The 16895-nt window shown below is 34.6% G+C and overlaps 1 protein-coding gene across 1 annotated transcript in view; it reads right to left on the bottom strand.

Annotated features, from left to right (window-relative positions):
* DMD (dystrophin) overlaps positions 1-16895 on the bottom strand; it is a 909379-nt gene that overhangs the window by 263385 nt on the left and 629099 nt on the right. Inside the window, exon 52 of the mRNA XM_010004489.1 lies at positions 2088-2299. Within this exon, the coding sequence (XP_010002791.1) occupies positions 2088-2299 (212 nt within the window). The remainder of the gene's footprint in view (positions 1-2087; positions 2300-16895) is intronic.

The following is a 16895-nucleotide window of genomic DNA, read 5'->3' as shown; positions in this document are numbered from 1 at the left end:
TCCCTCAGCACAAATGAATAGATGTGACAGCTTTATTTTTTTCAGTGTAAGAGCAAGCCAAAAGACAGCATAGAAACTCTACATATTCAGGGGACAACATCAAAATATATGTCTGACACAGAAGCCCAGAAAGCATTTCTTTTAAAGACTCGATGTATTTCTAGGTCCTTCAGTAGAGATATACAGAAGAAATATAAAGCTGCTAAATCAAAAACAGTGTTCCATTTTCCTTAGAATTCATGACCCTTTATCTCAAGCATGAACATAACAGCTGATGCTGTCACATCTGAGAAGTTTTCATGAGGGATTTGACACATTAGGAATTACTAGCAGACAAAGATAATTCCTCTAGGAAGGCTGCCACAAAAGAAAGAAAAGAAAAAAAAAAAAAAAGGAAAAAGAAAATAACACAAACACCTCTGCATGGGAGAAAGGCTAGGCAAAACCAAATAAGTGAAAGTAAACAGTGGAGTTTGCTGACACTCCTATCATTATAAGGGCACAGCAAATTAGATGGACTAGCTGTGACACCGAAATATTAGTTTAATCCAAACTGGAATGGGAATCTCTGAAAACACTGAAAACCTAAGTGCTTAATATTTTTTAAAGGAGTGAAAAGAATCTGTAGGTATCCTTTCAGAAACTCTATTTATACATAGAGATACATTCCATACCTAGGTATACTAGTATACTTTCTCTATAACTTGGGGGATAGAAGAGAAGGAAACAATATTGTTATTCTTCTCCTTGGAGACTGTTGATCCAAAAAACCCATATTATCAAAAAGAATACACTCTCAGATGAACCTAATCTAAATTTCATATATTCTTATAAAAAGTGGACATAAAATCCATTTCTAAAACTATGATTTAAATTATTTTTCTAGTTAAGTCATTTGTGTTTGAGCCATAAGACACTAACACATTGAGATTAGACTGCATTTGCACAGAATTGGTTTTTGAGCAAAAATAGCAGGCAAAAACCCAGCTGATTTTGTATCTACTTCTAAATATCAGAAAATAAATTGTAACTGCTAATGGAGATGATAGCTGAAGACCAAGTATGCAGTTACACACATACTTTCTCTGGCAGCAAAACCCATTGATAAGGACTCATCTCACTATTCTTCACAGCAGTTTGCTAACATTCAGCTGCACAAATAAGTGTGTTCTAAGCCGACAAACTAACCAAACAGCTGAGTGGTACAAGTTGGGCAGGAGAGAAGAACATATCAGACTCACAGATAACTAAACATTAATGTTCCATTAACGTGGAGGCAGGACTTATTTTAGGAGGTTGATCAATCGGTTGGTTTCAATCTTGTTTCTCCCCAACCAGAAAATGAGATATTATTAATCTGAAACAGCTGTTACTGAAATTTATTCATGAAGAATGTCACCAAAGTATTACTATTTCCATAACAATAAACTTTAAAACTGATGCAAGTTAGGTCATATTTACATTGCTACTGGAGGTATAACTCAGCCATGTAAGCCAAGTGAGGTGTAGATTCTAGCATGTAGAATGGGATCATATGTTGCTAAAATCACAAGAATGGCCATTTCATTTTTTTGCAATTAATAACCCTGCCAAGGATGAATCCAGTGAGATTATTTTATGGCAAATCTAAAAAGTTTGATTTTCAAAATATTTCCATACAGTTTGTTGTGGTGGCATGTTGGGTTTTTTTCCCTTTTCTTTTCTTAACTACTTCAAGACAACCTATACAGCTTCATTATCAGTGCAGATAGACCATAACTACAGGATTTCCCAGTCTGCAGTACCAGTGCAGCTGAGGCTGCTGTACCGGAGACACAAGAAATACTTTTGCTGAAAAGATAGGCATTCTTCCTGCAAGACCAGTGAGCTATTTGTTGTGACTCACCAATTTCATTCAAGGATTATGCGGTACATATTTTAGACTTTGTGAATTAACTGATTTTTGATTTTTTTTTTATTTTTTTTTTTTTCCTGGGAAATAAGGGATAAAGGAGTTGTTCTCAGTATGCACCACCCAATAGCTAGAGGATATTTTCTTTAACAATCTAATTAACTCAAGCAGAAATTTTATCATTCTCAGTAGTGACCTTGAGCTCAGTGTTCTGCTTTTTCAGAGCTTCTACGGTGTAGGAAATTTCTTTCCATGACTCAAGCTTAGCTTTTGCTTGTTCAAGAACCTGCTCAGCTTCTTGTTTAGCTTCTAGCCACTGAGTTGAATCCTTTAACATCTCATGAAGCTGCTGTCTCCGGCTTTGGAGGTGTCCGTGCACTTCATCCCATTGGCTCTGTATCTTTTCAACTGGGGAAATACAAAGGAAAAACAAAAACTGAGTAACATTTATATATATATATATATTTATTTTTTTTTTTAGCAAAAAATAATATTTAAATCTTTCTAAATCTGACCATATTGGAGAGCTCTTGAACTTTTAAGCTGCAATTGCAACTAAGTTTAGTTGAACAAAGAGGAACAGATAAACTGTTCTGGTCTCATAGTATGACATTATGATACACAGCATGTATTTTGATGCATTAACAGCCTGAAATGCCAGGTTCATGCCCCAAAAAGCATTATGAAACAGGATCACATTTGAGAAAAGCATCAGCAATAATCTTTCATTCTTACCAAACCAACACAAGGTTTAATATTTTCTGAAGAAGTTCTTTAGAGACTTCAGTAAATTAAAGATTTATTGCAAGACAGAATTAATGACTATACTTTCTTACTTCATTAAGGCAAAGGTTATAGACTGCAAAAGCTAAAAAAACTTTCTTATATGTTCATGCTAATTATAAAATAATGATTAGCTTAATCCACTATCTGAAAGAAATGTGATCCCTGGGAACTTAATAATAATTTAAAAACTGATAAAAAGTTACAGCTAGCATCCAACATCAGACTCACTCATAGTAGCATAAAACCATCAGCAGACCTAGTCACAGAATCACAGGTCCAAGCAGATGAAGTTTGACCAAAAAACCCAAAAGCAAACAAAAAAAACCAAAACTCCACAAAAAAAATAGAATCTGTGCACTGCATGAAGAAAGAAGCACTTGGTTGTATGTTTTCTTTAATTCCCTGAGGTTAGTCAGCACAAACTATGTTCTCAATAATTACTTAAAGACTGCCACACTATGCTGAAAATTCGCAGGCCTTCCAGGGAGGGCAATAGAGATTCCTATGGTACTCAGAAAATGATTTAAATTATTGAGTGGAAATTCAAATATTGCATGTCTGACTGCAAGGTTGAATCCAGAATGGTGCAGGCTAATGGCTAAAGGGACAAGAAATGTGTCAGCAGGGAAAATAGACTTCTACCTATCAGTGCTTTTCCTTCTTCCAGAAAAAGGGATAAAGATCTTTCATGGACTCAGCTGAAGTTTAGAGTAAAAGAAGACTACCTTTGAGCATCCCCTGCCCAAGGCTACAGAGAAAAACTGTGAGAAGCACACGGCATAGTCAAGTCAAAGAAAATACAAACTAAACCGATGAAACAGAACAAGGAAAGACAAAGCCTAAGGCCCAAATTAATATAAAGCCAATCTAACCCTTAATTTTTAGAAAGCTGTATACAAAGGTCATAAAACAACACTCGTTTCTGTGCCTGTATAAATTTTAGGGTACACTAGAAGCAACAAAGAGATTGTGACCTATAGGAAGAGTGAATAACAGAAGTGCTCTTCAGCTGCTTGTGCTATGGCTGTAGAAGGTGGTTCAAGGGTTGTGCTGGAGCTCTAGGGGACAAAGACTGCCCAAACACTTTCCTTAGTGACACACAGACAATGGCTGCCATCTATTTCTTGTAAATAACCATTTCAGCTCCTTTCCTCTTAGATACTGAGATACTCCATATGTTATCTTCTGCTTCCTGACTAACTGGAGATTTCGATATGTATCTGACAAAACTATAATTGCTTGTTTATGCCAGCTGCTAATGAACAAATCTGAAAAAATCCAATTCATTTTATTTTAAGTTTCTTTGTTGATGTGAACTTTTTTTTTTTTTTCTTCTCGGGTTGTGGGGGAAGGTGGGGGAAGGAGATAAAGACATTAATGAAAACTGCATTGCAGAACTGCTTCAAAAGAAAACTGGGTCTACAACTATATAGATCCTTCATAAGAGCTGCTTTTAAAAAGAAATGCTAATATTTCTTATTAAAAAAAAAAAAGATATTCATAGATGGATCTCTTCCATAATGTCTAATGAGGCTTGTATCTAGCAATCCTCTAGGGACTGTGTTTTTCTCAGCAAGACTGAGTTTTTCATCACATACCACAATCCTGGGATTCTGTGACGGCCAATTCTCCCACCCAAGAGGAAAATGAGGTTGTATAATGAAAGCTGTATTCAGAACATCTCAGGAGCCCAATCACACAAGTGACTATGAATACACAAGAGCCAACTCTATAAAACACATTTCCTTGTGAAAATATTTGGGTGCTCTCCCTTAAAAAGGGAAAAGAAAAGCTTCTGACATGGACACTTGAAAAATAACATGCATTATCGTTTTGCTTTATTACAGCTTGGAATTGAAGAGTTCATGAAGTTACTAGGGAAGCCAAATAAACAACAATAAAAAAAATGTTTTATTGAACCAGTGAGTGACAAAAGCCACTCAACAAAGTATTTCAATTGGGGATAAACACTCCATGACATCTACTTAATTAATCTGACCTTTCTGAGCTAAATTATGCCAAAGAGTGCAGTACTATATAAGACAAAATATGTAGGGATAATTTATTAGAGAGGCCTTTATAATTATGACATCATTATTTAGTTTAGGTAACATAAAAATCCCTTCATTACCATAAATTTACATCTTCTAAATAATGTTCCTATCTGAATGCATTCTATTGATTAGTTTTTGAAAAACAAAAATCTCCCACAAGTCTCTAAAGCTTAAAATATGAGAGTTCACTTCCAAAATGTACTGAAAAGCAAAGGGTAAATCAGTGTCTCTTAAGGATGTATTTGGTCCTGCGGATACTCTTTAGTGGGATGTTTCCCACCAAAAAAAAAGGTGAACAACATTTAGAAACTTATGCCAGACAGAGAAGCTGAGAAAATCCAATCTGAGTGTATATTTTGTTAGAACTGATTTCAGCAACTCCCTCACCTTCAGCTAACGTGTTACTGCAAATGAGAAGAATCAGAAAAATGTGATTAAATTATTTTGTTGGACAGCAGAAGAAAATTTCTAAAGTATTCTGAACATCATGGAGGCTTTGTGCAAGGACACTGAAACAGAAAGGCTTTCACTGGCTGGTTAGGAGCAGGAACAGGTTTTATAAGATAGCAATGAGGAATGTCCGTAAAAATAAAGTTCTTTCAGGCTAACACTCATCCTCTAGCCTTGGGATTTCAATTTCTGCTGTCAGGACTTTCTAAAATCCTTGAGGTTGCAATGATTATTTGGGATTCAGCACTGTGAAAATCAATTTCTTCCAATCACCCTTACCTGGAAGCAGGAAGACAATCCTAGAAATAAGAAATAGAGCTCAAAAACTAGAAAAAATATAAGAATCAAAGGCATATGAAGCAATTGTTCCAGAAAAGGATTTGTCCAAGTTTTAAAGAACTGAAAAAAAACCTGATCGTTACTTCTTACCTTGATTTTAAGGCCATCAATAATTAATATCCAATAACTTCAAAACATCTACATAAACCAAAAGCAGACCAAAAGCTACTGCAAGAATTACAAGACAACCTGAATCCTATGTAAGTACATTTAATATGGGTAAAAAATAAAGCTTTGCTGGGAAAAGGTAATCTCATTGTCCTTACTGCACTCTGAATTACAGTACCATATTATTGAGATCAGACTGATTGTTTTTGTATCATTGCACCTACATTTTGTGATGTCTATACATTGAAAACACCTAGATAGACAGGCCAAAGGTGGCTTCACATGCACTATTAATATCACTGATACACAGCAGTTTTAAACATTCAGTAACAATGACAAAGGACTTTTTTGCCCATAGTTGAGTAGTTTTTGATGCACATAAATTTACACTGTTCATGACAGCTAAGTCCTGTGCCCCTCTATTTCAAAGTCTAATCTCTTTCTTAGTTTGGTGCTCCCACTTTGTATCCAGTTTCGGGTTTTGTTGTTGCCCTACACTTGGCAACAGTACAATATCTTTACTGTAACAAACAATATTTGGCATTACCTCAAGAGGGTTCTTAATTATTCAGTATATAATTTATTTACCAACCAATCTGCAAAGGGGCACTCTGAAAAAAAGAGGGCAATGTTTCCATTATAGACTTAAGGAAAATAAATAATTTTAAATAATTTTACCATTCTATGTGGCCATTAACAAGTTTTATTGGAATGGAAAAACACGAAAACATTTAACATTCAACAAAGCAAAACTGAGTGTCAGAAATACAAAATACATATAACTGGTTATTCCCAGAAATGAAATCCAAACCCCATCCATCTCCTAATCACAATGCTCCAAGCAGAAGCCCTCATTGTACGTCACTTACACAAGTTTTGCACTTGCTTACTGGAAAGTATGGATCCAGCTGCTTCCAATTCACCAGTGAATGCCCTCAAACGAATAATTTAGAGGCATGGTGAGATTCTACCAGTATGTAATTTCAAGGTTGTTATTACATTTCTTTTATTCATCACTATCATTCACTAGTTGTTCAATAGTGATTATATCACCATAGATAATTCTGCTGAACTGACAGCAGGTTTAGTAAGTTATTAGGAGCAATAAGAAAGCAGAAAACTGCATTTAAAGTAATCAAACACAAGATAACTATTTTTCAATCTGATTATCATTGATTTAGTACATCAAGGAAAGGAAAATCTCAGTGGAGGAGACTGCTGGGTTAAGATTCAGTTTTGTTTATTAACAAAAATTTATATACTGGTTTTTTCATATTCCAGGTATAACAGAGAAAGAAAAAAAACAAACAAAAATAAATCTCTTTTTATCTGTTAAGTATTCATATAATTGATAAGATGAAAGCAACTCTCTTCACTGAGAGAGCTTACTCTCTGCTTTTTATAATACAACATCAGTGGGAACAACAGAAGAGAAGGTTGAGAAGAAGCTGTTAATTACAGGAAAAGTAACATTTATGTTTCTATAAGTTACATTTAGCCCATGAAAGAAGAAAAAAGCAATAATATTAACCTCACTGAATTCAGTACACACTCCTAAAAAAAAGTGAACAAGTAAATGAATAGCAACAGAATGTGAGACAGAAAACATCCTCTTTCCTTGCCCAACAAATTACCTGAACTGCACTCATTTTGCTAAGAAGAGTGCTTTTCACAAAGCATTATTGTCAATACATTGACATGTTCCTAAAAAGTAATTTTTTCACTGTAGGTTCACAGATTTGAAGACCAGAGGAAATAATGTAATCTGACCTGCTGCAGAATATATCTGGCAAACAGCAGAATTATGGACAGTTATAATTCATGTTACCAAAGAAAGCTACAGATGCAGTGATATCCTTTAGCTGCAAAATGAAAATAATTTCATATGCATCTTTGAGTGTTTCAATTTACTCATACCTTGCAACAATGTTCATAATGAAAAGATACATTGAGCTTAAAATCTAGCCAACTCAGAAAAATTACTTAGGTATAGTTTCATATTTTTGTCACACTATCTCAATCTTAAGCTTTTTCCCCCCCTCCTCCTTTAAAGCAACAAGATACACAAAATGCATTTAAAGAAAAAAAGAGTAACTGAGATATTCAAAGTAATGAGTAGCCTTTAAACACCATGGCTGTACAGAATGGCAGGCTGTCACTGGCAAATCTAATAAAAGCATAAAGAAGAATACAGTTTACATCATCTGCCAATTTTAACTTCAGTTGCCAACATTAAGTATAACAAGCTAAGAACTTGGTGGGTGACCTCATTGCACTTGCTACAGAACTGGATGCAGCCCTGGTCTGAATGTGGTTTGCACAGTCACAAGACTGCAAGTACATGAATTTATATGACAATGCATATATCAGCCAGCACTACAAGTAGAAGACAGCAAGACAGAGCTAAAATGAATATCTAGATATTCTAATGTTAGAAAATCCTGAAAACATACAAAATGTAGCTTTTTACAAGGCACAGGTTAAGAACAAACCAATTACAACACTGTTAGTGGTTGCTCTGGAAGCATAGTACCACAGCTTCAAAGCTGTCAATAATAGAGTTTTTTCAAACACGTGCTATCCTGAAAATTATTCCAACATCTCCCTAGAGATTACTCCTACAACTCCCTAGAGTTTTAAGTCTAAGTCCTGTACAAAGTTACTTTCAAAGATAAGTACGCTTTCTAAGCTTCATCTTCAAATAGTCCATAGGTTAGATAAATTTCAGTTGGAGTTGCAGCCCAGTAATGTAGTTTTCTTTGAATGTTCTGGGTAGCTAATTCTTATGCATTTCATCTTACTTCATATGCTTTTAATTAATCTATACATTTATCCATATAAAATTTAGTTGAGTTAAATTCTGTGGTGGCATAGAACTCTAGTTTTTCCAATCCTAAAAATGTTGTGTGTCTTACTAAACAGTCAGCAGGTTTTCTGAGATACATGATGGAGAAACAAGAAAATACAGACTTAAACAGAAGCTTATTATGTTACTCTTCCTTTTTTACATTTTTCTCTTTCTTCCACTAAACAGTAACATTTCTCACAAACAGGGACAAACAAATTATGAGAAAAAAATACATGTTTTTCATAGGGCTACAGGACCACTCTGAAGGCACAACTGTGCACTTCAGACAAAGCTTGCTGATGCTTTCCAATTTTCATACAGCTTTCTGGAATCTACATGAGTTGAATCACAGTTAAAATGTCATTTAAGCTTTATCTTATCTTGTGGTTACCTTGCTTTTCATTATTGTATTGTTCTAAGCAAACAAACCTAAACTAACATATTTTTAATCTTGGAAAAGAATTCCACTAAAGTTCTCCATTTCTCAATTATTTCTTGCTGAAAAAGCTCTACCTTCTCTTCTGCTGCCTTCCAGAGTAGGTGTCTGACCCAAGTCTTACTCTTCAAAGATGAATCACTTTAATAAAGTCTATCATACACCATCCCTCGACAAAAGGATGATGACTGTGTTCTTATGAACAATTGTGATTGTGAGAGAGGTCAGTTTAGGGAGAATATATGGATAGTAGATACAGAGTCAAGTGAGGATAAGCTAAAACATTTCTTTCTTAAACACTGAAGTACTTAGGGAGATACAGAAACAGTTTAACATCTACTAAGTTGCTGCCTGTAGGCTATCATTATGGAGTGGAGCTGGATAAGACAGAGTACACAGAAGAGAACAGTTGGAGCCAGGCTTCTCAGACAGTAATTTATGCTTCATTTGTACTTCTTTATCTGTTCTTCTAGAGCAGTATTTCTCTTAATCTTTTCCTGATGCTTAGAAAAGTTATACTTCTTAAGCAATGGTCTTAGAAAGTAAAGGCAACACTTTAACTAAATATGGAAAAACACTAATCATTTGTAATCTAAGACAGTTTATGCATCCCTTCAATGGTCAGTAATGTGATGAGAGGATTTAGCCAATAAACCCAAAATTAATGGTAGGGTGGCAACTTAGAATATCTAACTTAATGTGAAGCCTGACATTTATGCCAGTAAAATCACAGATGTCAGTAATCTTTTACTGACTTTCTTAGACTCTGAGAAGACAAGGAAGGCAACATCCTTTCTCTGAGGGCTTTCATACCTTGATGGGTCTTTTTTAAGAACACACATACTCATAATCTCATTTGTAGTTTGATACTTCTGGGGGGTGATTATTTCTAATGATTGCAACAAGATTCAATTTTGGTTTGTTTCACTAGCATAAGCCCATTTTACTTTATCTAAAAATCCTTTCCATATGATCAAACTAATGAAGGCCACTGTGTTCCTTTGGAAGTGTCAGATCAAACAGAATGAACTGTAAACTGTCAAGTAGTTTCTACTAAGCACCAAGTAAATAATTCTTCAGCACTGTGAAGCATGCTTTAAACCTTGCTGTATGGAGTGGGAGTTAGAGACTAGAATAAGGGGGTAGCACATCAAAATAAACCAGTTTCTTATAACAAGAAAAAACCAGCTTCCACTGAGAAGGGCATTCAAGAGCAATTATTTGTCAAACACATACTTCAGAAAGCATTCACTAGTTAGGCAATTTTTAAATAAAATTATTTATATATATATAACATCTATCACTTCTCAAATTAAGTTTTCATGTTTTTGTTTTTGTGTTGTATTTTGTTTGTTTGTTTTTTTCACTAAAAGAAAAAGGAAACAGATCATGGCACACATGATGTGGTAGAGCATTTGCATTACTTGTAATAATCAACCTACATACAAAATATTTAATAAAATTATTTATTTATTTATTTATTTTTCAGAAGAAATAGGAGTTGTCTGTGTCTGAATTTAGAAACGGGCACATTAAATTAGTGAGATTATATTCTACTTTGTTTGAACATAAACAAGAATGCTATTAACATTATTGAAGTACATCAGCTTTCATATACTAATACTTCCATAGACCTCCATAGTTCCTGATGCACAAACATAATGGTAAGTCTGGCAGTTTAAGTTCTGAAATATGTGAAATTCATTACCTACCTAATGAAGCATACAGGCAATGAATTTCTGAATTCTTAGCACCACGTAACTTTGTGTTGCCATCATACATTCATATTTGTATCATATATTTACGATATATTTCTATCATAGATTTTTTATGTCACCAGCTTACTAACTACTACTGAGTTTAGGGGGAGACTTGCTTTTCAAATATATCCGTGTTTATTAATCTTTACACTGATTTGCTTTGGTTTTGATTTAATAGATCCCAATGTAACTCTATAGGGAAGACTGTGGGAGAGCTTAAATTATCAAATTCCTAGGAAATTAAAATAGACTTAGGAATCCTGCAAATGTGTGAATAGCAGGCTCCAAGACACTGAATCAAAGTTTTGCATACTGCTCATATTTCTATTTTCTTTTTCACAAAGCAAACTAACTTCCTCAGGAGAATCTCCACTCCCCACAAAAGCCATAAATTCAAAGACTACAACCAGCTTTGATTCATTTTACAAAGCAGAAACAGCCAAGAACTTCCTTCTGTTATTTGACATTAAATAATAGAAGAGCTGTCAGAATAAAATATTCTAAAACCTCTAAGCTTTTGCTTTCTATGACTCTAAAGGTCCAAATCAGTACCAGTGAAACTCTTACTAAGCTGCACCAACAAGGGTAAACTGGCACACTTAGTGCAATGGTCAATAAGCAACCGAGTGGGTCTCATTTGTTGGTCTTTACTCTGAGGTCATCTGCAGGGCTACATTTGCACTCCATGGTATTCCATGGTTGAGAATTATGAACACAGACTATTGTGCACCTTTTGCTGCATGTCTTCTGATGATACCAAATCTGCACAGTGATTGAACTGTCACACTTCTATGGCATGTGCCTCTCACCAGAAGTCAGCTGCAAGATGACTCTAAAGCTCCATTCACTCACTTATGCAACAGTCACAGGAAGTGGGGTGCTGGCAACAATACAGAGCTTAGCTCAGTGGGTGAACCAAAGAAAACCACATATGCATCAGAAGCAAATGGTAGGCCAAATCAAAACATCATAGCTTTGACTTTTATTTTTGCCTTTGCAAGCAAAGAAGTTTTACAAATTAGCAAGAATTGATCTCAAAGCAAAGTATTAAAAGTGTTTCTTTAAAAAGTATTTTTATATTTAACTTTGAGCACAAATTCCACAACAGAAATAGATAACATTACTTTTGCTTTATTTACAAATTACCAGTTTCATAATCACAGATTCATAAAATGGTTTGGGTTGGAAAAGACCTTTAAAGATCTAGTCCAACCCCTGTGCCATGGGCAGAAACACCTTCCACAAGATCAGGTTGCTCAGAGACCTATCCAGCCTAGCCTTGAACACTTTCAGGGAATGGGCTTCCCTGGAAAATCTGTCTCAGTGTCTCACCAACTTCACACTAAATAATTTGTTCCTAATGTCTAACCCTCCTCCAGTTTAAAACCATTACCTCCTCTCCTACCATTACATGCCTTTTTAAAAAAAAAAGTACACCCCTTTCAAGTCCTGGAAGGTTTCTATAAGGTCTCCCTGGAGCTTTCTCTTCTCCAGATTGAACACATAAAAGAAAAGGTATCCAATTAACAGACTAAACCATCACTGTTGCCATCCTAATATAATGCTCTTCATCTGGCATACTGCACCCTTTTCCACACTTAGGAAGATCAAGCAGACATAAACACAGTATGATACTTCCAGGAAATATTTCATGGTGTAAGCATTTAATGCACTGCATGGAGGTCCCCATCCAATTAAAATATAATGAAATAAAACCTTCTCTAAAGATTCCATTTCAGATTCTAAGTTCCACCAAGACCAGATGCCACCACTTTTCACCATGTATCAGACTGTTCAAGAACTACTCTTCTGTTACTCAGGTAAGGACTGTCCAGATCACTCTCTGAGGGTTCACTGTCTCACTTATCATGCAATAACCTTGCTGACAAGAAAGATTAAATATGAGCAGTGAACCTCCTGAATTTTTATGCTATTTCCCCTTCCCTCCCTTTTTGGCATGATAAAAGCTGACATAATCCTATGAGCATTGCTATCCACTAAATACAGACTCAAAATCCTCAGAGCCACCATTTTCATATGCTTATGGTCCTGAAAACAGTAATAAAATTAAATACTTTCAATTATATGCAGTACTTCATAAGTCACCACAATGATGATTTAGCACACATTGCAAAATGAAACCACGAGCTGGTGCAACCGCCCACCGAAGTCTTAGGACCTCTGTCACACAAGGTAAACCAGTATTTACTCAGGTTGGATTTGCAAAGAAGCTTTGGTGCTATGTAAAACACTATTTTTGTTATTGGTTTGTTCCCAACTCAAGCAAAACTCAAACCATGATAAATTTAACTGAGGACAGCCAAAGTAAAATTCATAGGTCAAATGTACTCTAGGGTGTTTAACTAGATTGTCTGAGAGCAACTGCCAGGTTCCAATACATGTTCTATGTGTGTTTCTTTCAGTTTAGAAAAAGAGATGGAACACAATGTACACCAAAATCTGCATTTGCCTGATATAACTGATTATGTGGCATCTAAATTTAGCTTGTAATCTCTGCAGAGGAAGACCTTTGTTTCCTATTTGCTCTGTAATTACTACAGAAAATTATGGTCTGGCACAAATGAACATATACTGTTCTGACACAATTTTTAAAATAACTGTGGACATTAAATGTTGCCCATCAAATGGCATGAAATGTCATTGGACAAGTAATTTGATCATATTTTGAAAAGTATTTCTAAACAATTATTTTGTTGTTATTTGCATTTATTTTCATTTTTACTAATTTGTTGCAACACATCTAGTACAGCCCTTCTGTTTGTCTAATAATGGCTAAAATTAAATAAAGTAGATATTTTTACATTTCTGTTTCTACTAAAATATGCAATGTTCTGTCCAAGCTACTGTTTCTAACACAGTACAACCTTGAAACACTGGCAAAATCAGCTAAGAATTAGGTTTGTCATATTCAAACAAAACAGGTCAAAAAAACTTACTTTCTGAACACATAAGGCAGACAAAGGCTGGTACATAAGATATATCATCCCACCTTATCTAGGTGAACATATGAAATTTTTAAAAGGTGAATATATGAAATAAAAAGACTTTTCTGGAGTTACAAAAAAAGTCTGTAGCAGAACTGCAGATTAAATGGAGGTCATCTTCACCTCTGATGATACAAGAAGTCTGCTCTTACTGAATTTTCATGGATCCCTAAAGGCAAAAAAAAATAAATCTGTATGTATTACACATTAACTGACTGTAGGCATAAGGACTAAGTCAGTGCTTAATGTTTGACAGGGGGCTTCCACTAGGAAATTAAATGAAGAATGGTAAGTATTCCTCAGATGCAATAATATCTTTGTAAGGAAGGAATAAAAAGTCCTGCTTTGTTTGTTGTGGTAGCCCACCTTACCAATAGGCTTTCACAGTCTTTGCAAGCATTCTCTTTCTACCTTCCAGCATGCATGAGAGTTCCTCTTGATATCCTGGAATTTTTTGTTTCTTGTGCTTGCCTCCTCTTTCACCAATTAAAATTACAGATGCAACTAACTTTATCCCAAGTCCAAGTCTAGTATTTGGGTGCCAGATCCTGTACCAGCTAAATGAAAACATGATTACTCATTCCATCACTTGGTCTCTGAGAATGAAGCATTTCCATCACTTTCAAAGCAATCTGTGACTTCTCTTTGAAAAAAGTCACCCTGTGTGGGTAGCTCTCAGCACAGAACTTTCATTGCTGAAGGCAGTATCCCTCCCTGTCCTTTCCTAGGTGTTTTTAGTGTGTGCTGCTAGAAGCATGAACAGTGTTTCCAAGCAGAAAGCAGGCAGGTGGAGGCGCAGACCTGCTCCAATTCTGCAAGCAGCTAGTGGTTCATTAAACTTAAGAATTCAGAGGTATCTCAAATGGTATCTAAGAAGCTGATAAGATCAAGTTTGAGAGAAGAAGTTAACATGTAAAAATGAAGACTATTATTTGGTTAATAATAAACCAAATTATAAGTGTAACCATGAAAAATCGCTTACATGGTTTTGATACAGATGGCAATTGATGAGCTACAGTGGAGTTTTGGCAACTTCCGTACATCAGGGGTTTTCTAACAGATACAACATCTATGAAAATTTCATGATTGCCAAAAGTTCTAACTGCTTATTAAATTCTGTCATCTTGCCCAAATCTGAAAACAAATGCAAAATACAAATTACTTTCTAATCAATTGCTAACATCTTTTCTGACAAAATATATATTCAGAGAAGTCCAGTAATAAAGAATGTCAGCATTGCAATTCACAAAAATAACTCCCACAAAATGTAAATCCTAGTAAACAATAAAATGAAATGGATAGCTAAAATCCAGGCAATTTAATATTAAAAAAACAAGTAAAGTTTTTATGCTTTTATAAACTGACTGAACATCAACATTTAAAAGTTCAATTAAAACAAAATTATTAATTCAAGTTATTAAAGAAAAGCATTCAAACTCTATATAATGAGAGTGAAAACTAGGAAGAAAATGAGGCTTCGTTTCTATTTTTATTTTGCTAAATGTGTTGCTTTTCTTAAAATTGGATCCTTCTTTCTCCCTTAAAGAAAAAGGGGAACACATCCAAACTGTATGATGCAATACTTTTGAGATTTTCAGGCTTCAAATATATGGAATCGTTATAGAATTTGGCAAGAAATAGAAATCTTCTATCTAAAAGAAAATTAAATCATTTTTCCATGATCTTGAGAAAATACAGAGATTTTAATGTTAGAAACATTATTGATTGCCCAAATGGACTATAGATTAAAAAGAATCCCAGTGATAGAATTTCTACAGTAGACACAGAATTTAAATTGCTTATAAAAAGAGTTTTTAACTTTGAAAATAATTCTTAATGTATAGGATGCTAATACAAATACAAATAACAGGCAGTTGTTTCCCCCCATTTCACATTTGGAGCTCGATTATTTTTGATATTTACTTGCAATGGAGATGGGCTGCAATACTTTATAAGTGGTACAAATATATTTAATGGCAAATTATTAACACTACTCCTTTTAACACAGAAAATGACTGAGTCTGTCCTGCATCACTCTGATTATCTGACCACTACATAAGTCAATGGAACATTCTACTACCACTGACAAAACTTAAGTCAAACCTCTTCAGTATTTCTTATTTTCAGATTTTAAAGTATTTTATATAAATGTTAATTAATTGTTAAATATGTTGAAAACTCTATAATAACTCAGTGTTTTCTTCCCTGAAGAACTGCAAGTTCTTTTAGGCAGCTAAATGTTTTTAAAAAATCTTAGCACTTGTCTAAATGTCTAAGAAATAAAGACTTTGTATCCTGAGTACTCATTTTATACTATTGAATTCTTAAATATTCTTCAGGACATGGCAATGAGATTTTTGGAGACAGCAGAGTGAATGAGTAGGACTTGCAATCTCATCCTGCATGGCAGTTCCTTACTTTCTCTGTATATTTTGCCTATAATGCTTTCGCAAGAAAATCTGCTTCTTTCTGAAGCTACTGAGACACTGGTCTTGTTCAGCTAAAAAAGAAAATAATAATAAAAAAGAAAGCTCCTTCAAATTCATATATGCATGCAGATTTCTATGAGTGTTAAAGATTTTCACAAAGACTTCAAGGAACAAAGGATTTACCTGAGTAGGGGAGCAGACAATAGTAACTGGGGAAAGGAATTGGCCACTTACAGCCCGCAAACAAGACTTTCTGTAATTTCATATCTGCTCTTGGTTCTGGGCAACACTTTCAATCTAATTGGTGACTGGGTAGGCAAAGCTTGTGAGGGGCTGAAGATGTATATGCATTAGCTGTTTTACTAAAATCACTGCTATCTCCTCAGTCCCCAAACATTTTAAGAACAACAGAGTAAAACGCAGAACATTAAATAGGCTTGAATTTTCTTGGCACTATAACTTAGAATAATTTTTTTTGTCTGTATTCTGACTGATCACCTCTATTGATCATTTCATTTAATCCCTAAATTATGACCAATAGAGGTTAAAAAAAAGACACAAAGCAGATTAAATCCCCAGTTCTCTGTCAGGTGATAGTATATCCCAAGTCTTTCAGCTACTTAACTTCAGCTACCCATGGCTACACCACACAATAATGTACAACTTGTTAGTGTGATGTATCTCCCTATGAAAACTTGTTTTTCTTATTCAGGGCATTTTCTTTTTATTTTCTTTTTATTTTCTTTTTTTTTTTTTTTTTTTTTTTTTTTTTTTTTTTTTTTTTTTTGG

Source organism: Chaetura pelagica, unplaced genomic scaffold, assembly GCF_000747805.2.
Source record: "Chaetura pelagica isolate M959 unplaced genomic scaffold, ChaPel_1.0 scaffold308, whole genome shotgun sequence".
NCBI lineage: Eukaryota > Metazoa > Chordata > Aves > Apodiformes > Apodidae > Chaetura > Chaetura pelagica.
This window is presented reverse-complemented; position numbering and strand designations above follow the sequence as displayed.